The 4,507-nt window shown below is 42.4% G+C and overlaps 1 protein-coding gene across 9 annotated transcripts in view; it reads left to right on the top strand.

Moving 5' to 3' along the window:
* Positions 1-4,507, top strand: part of CDK5RAP2 (CDK5 regulatory subunit associated protein 2) — a 159,955-nt gene that overhangs the window by 32,619 nt on the left and 122,829 nt on the right. For 8 of the 9 annotated variants that reach the window (XM_015570625.1, XM_006773982.2, XM_006773981.2 and 5 more), the window contains one exon: positions 2,278-2,354. The exons of the other annotated variant lie outside the window; for it this stretch is intronic. In XM_015570625.1, coding sequence (XP_015426111.1) covers positions 2,278-2,354 — 77 coding nt within the window. The remainder of the gene's footprint in view (positions 1-2,277; positions 2,355-4,507) is intronic. 9 annotated transcript variants of the gene reach the window in all.

Here is a 4,507-nt window from a genome sequence, read left to right as displayed (position 1 = left end):
GTGAGAGAGAGAGAGAGAGAGAGAGAGAGATAGAGAGAGAGAGAGAGAGAGAGAGAAACATTAATGTGAGAGAGAAACATCAATCAGTCGTCTCCCATATGCATCCTGACTGAGGATTGACCCACAACCTAGGCATGTGCCCTGACTGGGAATTGAAGCCTCAACCCGTTAGTGTACAGGATGATACTCCAATTAACCAAGCCACCTGACCCGGCTGTTCTTTTTTTATAATGTTATTTCATTTTATGCTAATAAGGTATCTTGATTTTTGGTTTCAAAATAATGATTTCCATGTATATAAGTTTATAACTTAAGGTGTTGGGCTTGTGAAAAATAGTCTAGTGGACACATTAGCTCTCTGTTCTTTTAAACTCGCTAGGCTGGCGTGCCAGTTGATTCATCAGAAAGTATAGCACTCAGAATCTGTGCTATCAGCTCTTACACAGTTCTCTGCCCTTCTGAGACTGGCAAGGATTCCTCAGTTGAAGGGTGTTTCTGTTTTTTTCACAAAACCGCAGTTGAAAACATTGTGCACTGTCACTCAGTGTCCTTTATCAAAGATCACTTCTTCTGGAAAAAGTTCTGCTGTGTGGATGACTTCTGTAGTTCCTGTTGTTTGGCGTTGAAGACAATAGTACATTCTGAGCCTTGTCTTTAGGCTGCTCGCATGCGTTAGCTCGCTTAGTCCTAAAATTTCCCATGTCAGGTGGCTTATTGATTTTCATTTGTCACATGGGGAACTGAGAGGAGAAACCTTACATCCTCACATCCTGGGCTTCTGCTTCTGCAGACAGTTATAGGCTCACACTTCCAAGTTTCTGTTTGACGTTAGCATGAAGGCAGGCTGTGTCTGCCTTGTATACCAGGGTCCTCAGTGCTTAGCCCAGTGCTTGGCCCATCACAGGGACTGGTGAATGTCTATGAAGTGAAGGAATGAATACACGAGCAGTTACTGACTACTACAGTTTCCTCTTGGTGAAGAGTGGAGGCAGAATTTGAACCCACATCCTTCTGGTCTCAAGCCCATGACCATGCCTTTCTGGCTGACTTCTCAAACTGGGTATATCCTACAGCTATTTGGCTGAAAGGCGGGAGGGATGACCTCTGATATTATAAATTTTACTGGAAGTTTTATGTTTTTTAAAAATATTTTTATTAATTTTAGACAGAGGAAGGAGAAGGAGAGAGAGAAACGTCAATGATGAGAAAATCATTGATCAGCTGCCTTCTGCACAATACCTACTGGGGACTGAGTCCATAACCTGGGCATGTGCCCCTACTGGGAATTGAACTGGTGACCTCTTGGTTCATGGGTTGACACTCAACCACTGAGCCACACCAGTTGGGCTGGATGTGTTATTTTTATTTAAAGTGATGAACATGTTTAGTGGAGTAGAATGTAAAATTGGCATGACTTACTAAAATAAAACAGGAGCAAGATTTCAAAGGAAACCTAGATTTATAGCAGTTCTCTGCAAACCATGCACCCACATCTCTGTTTCTACTATGTAAATTCATCTAATATTCCGTCTGGGATACATTTGTGGACTGGTTTGAGAAGGCATCCACTGCCCCAACTGTCTCACGTTGTGATCCACTTGCCAAAGACTCTGTCTTTGGATTCTCATGTGAATGATGAGTCCAAGGTCATGTGTGACTCCCTTCCTTCCAGTCAGTTAAGAGGAAGATGGTTGGTTGGAGAACATTGTGGTGTCCCTTACTGACAGCGTGCCCTGCGTGGTTGTGGCTCTTTTGTAAGTGAATACCCTGAAATCTTAGATTGAAAGGAGATAGGCAATGACGAGTTCCCATTTATCCAGCCACGTGTTTCATTTTTTTTAAGCTGTAAAATGTTTCCACTTCTACAACCAGGACATGCATGATGGTAAACAACCAGAAGTAATTGCCTTAGAATGGTAAAGGCAAACTGCGAAATTGCTTGTAAATTTGCTTGGTGGAGGGCAAACAATTTTTAAATCGGCCTCTCTTGTATGACATTTATGCCTCAATGTTTGAATGCTCTGGCTGTTAGAAGCTTGGAAAATTTACATAATTGTTCCAAGTCTTGAGAAATCCGGGGCTTTCTTTGGAGACCACCAGTGTTTAATAATTCCCTTTTCCCAGTGCCCTGAGGCTAATGAGATTTTGAATCTAACGGCTGCCTATTATGAGCATGGCGTAGTCAGTCCACGCCGAAAGCCGTTTCCCCACAGTAGACATTCGTTTGTCCTGTGTTTTTACACTGTTTCTTTTTCCTCCCCTAATCTCGTCTGAAAGAATATCGAGCTCAAGGTGGAAGTAGAAAGCCTGAAGCGTGAGCTCCAAGAGAGAGAGCAGCTGCTCATCAAAGCCTCGTGAGTACCTGTCATCCTGTCATAAGCTTGCGGGTAGCCCAGGGGTTCTGATGGTGGCAGCTAAGTGGGTCAGTGAAATAGAACCTTGTGCTTTCTAAGCCACTTGTTTTCCAGCTGGGCTCTGAGGAGGTTTCATTTTTATTTAATTATTTTTCAACAAACTTAAAATTTATAGGAAAATGAACAGATCTTGTCCATGTGGCAGAATGAATTTTCACTAAGCAGACACACCTGTGGGGCCACCATCCTGATCAGAAACCAGCACATCACCAGCCCCCTAGAAGTCCCCTTTGTGCTCTGGGAACTTACCTTTCTGCCACAAAGATGACCACTTTGCTGACCAGTAGCATCACCTTTAGTTCTGCCCCTTTTGAACTTTTTAGAAATGGAATCATATACTATGCATGCACCCATATATGTCTGGTCCTTTTCCTCAGCAATATATTTGTGAGATCCATCCAGATCTTAAAGTGTATCATTAACTCATTCATTTCTGTAAAAACCGTAGAGCCGTGGTCGGCCAACTGCTCCTCGTGAGCCACATGCGGCTCTTTGGCCCCTTGAGTGTGGCTCTTCCTAAGCCTTAGGAGTACCCTAATTAAGTTAATAACAATGGACCTACCTATATAGTTTAAGTTTAAAAAATTTGGCTCTCAAAAGAAATTTCAATCGTTGTACTGTTGATATTTGGCTCTGTTGACTAATGAGTTTGCTGACCACTGCCCTAGAGGCTTAAAGGGATTCTGAAGGCCCTGGCTTGACCTCGCATGTGTAGTATTTTCTGAGGGAATGAATGAATAAATGAATAAACCAGGTTAACACATTTTTTATTTTTGTTGTAGTTTTTTTCAGAGGCACATCACTCACCATTCTCTAGGCAGGGAGTCAAATCAACTTTACGAAGCCTGGAAGTCAGTAGTAGAATTCGGTTTGTTCTATGCTCAGTGCCCTGCCTGCTGCAGGTCTTGACTTGGACTTGTTTTGAGTCCAGCATGTACATATGGAAGCCGACTCACCAAGGCTGTGCGCACTCCTCATACCAGCATGCAAGGTGGAGTGCTTTGTAAGCAAAGATTCTCCAAACTGCCCAAACTAGTGTTTAAGGCCCTTTGGTCTGATCTTATTTACCAGTTTATTCAGAAAATATTTATTAAGCAGCTGTTCTGTGCTGCACTGGCCTCAGGTCCTGGGGATGCAGTGGTGAGCCAGACAGACACATGGGGCTTACATTCTAGTGTGACTGATGGGGATCAAATACTTCAGTAATAAATATATCAATGCAAACTGGGAGAAGAGCCGTGAGAAAAATAAAATGGGCTGTGAGAACTTAGAGCAGTGGGAGTAGATACCTAAGTATATGTCTACGAGAGGCCTGGTGCATGGATTTGTGCACCAGTGGAGTCCCTTGGCCAGGCCTGTGGGGATCGGGCTGAAATCAGCAGTCTGACATCCCCCGAGGGGTCCCGGAGTGCAAGAGGGCACTCTGCAAAGCTGCTGTGGCTTGGCAGCTCTTGCATTGAGCATCTGTCCCCCTGGTGGTCAGTGCATGTCATAGCTACGGGCTGAGTGGCCTTAGCATATCATTAGCATATTACGCTTTGGTTAAACAGACAACTGTTCTATTTGCATATTACCCTTTTATTATATAGGATAAGCAATAATATTTATATAAAACCTCAAGAGCTTTGATATTTATGAAACAATATTAAAATAAAATTAAAAAATGGTCTTCCATCTTACCTTTAAGTCCTTTATCCAATATAAGTTTATTTTTGTGTATGGTGTAACTTGGTGGCCTAGTTTCATATTTTTGCATGTATCTGACCAATTTTTCCAATACCATTTATTGAAGAAACTGCCTTGATTCCATTGTATGCTCTTGCCTCTTTTGTCAAATATTAATTGAGCATACTAGGTAATGGCTTGGGTCAGTTTCTGGGTTCTCTGTTCTGTTCCATTGGTCTATATGTCTGCTCTTATGCCAGCACCACACAGTTTTGAGAACAGTGGCTTTGTAATATAACTTGATATCTGGCATTGTGATCCCTCCAACTTTGTTATTCTTTCTCAGGATTGCTGCAGCTATTTGGGATCTTTTATTATTCCATATGAAGTTTTGGAGAGTTTTTTCTAGGTCTGTGAAAAACACCATT

The sequence above is a fragment of the Myotis davidii genome, unplaced genomic scaffold, assembly GCF_000327345.1.
Source record: "Myotis davidii unplaced genomic scaffold, ASM32734v1 scaffold964, whole genome shotgun sequence".
Lineage (NCBI taxonomy): Eukaryota > Metazoa > Chordata > Mammalia > Chiroptera > Vespertilionidae > Myotis > Myotis davidii.
Note: the sequence above shows the minus strand (reverse complement) of the source record. Positions and strands in the feature narration are given on the sequence as shown.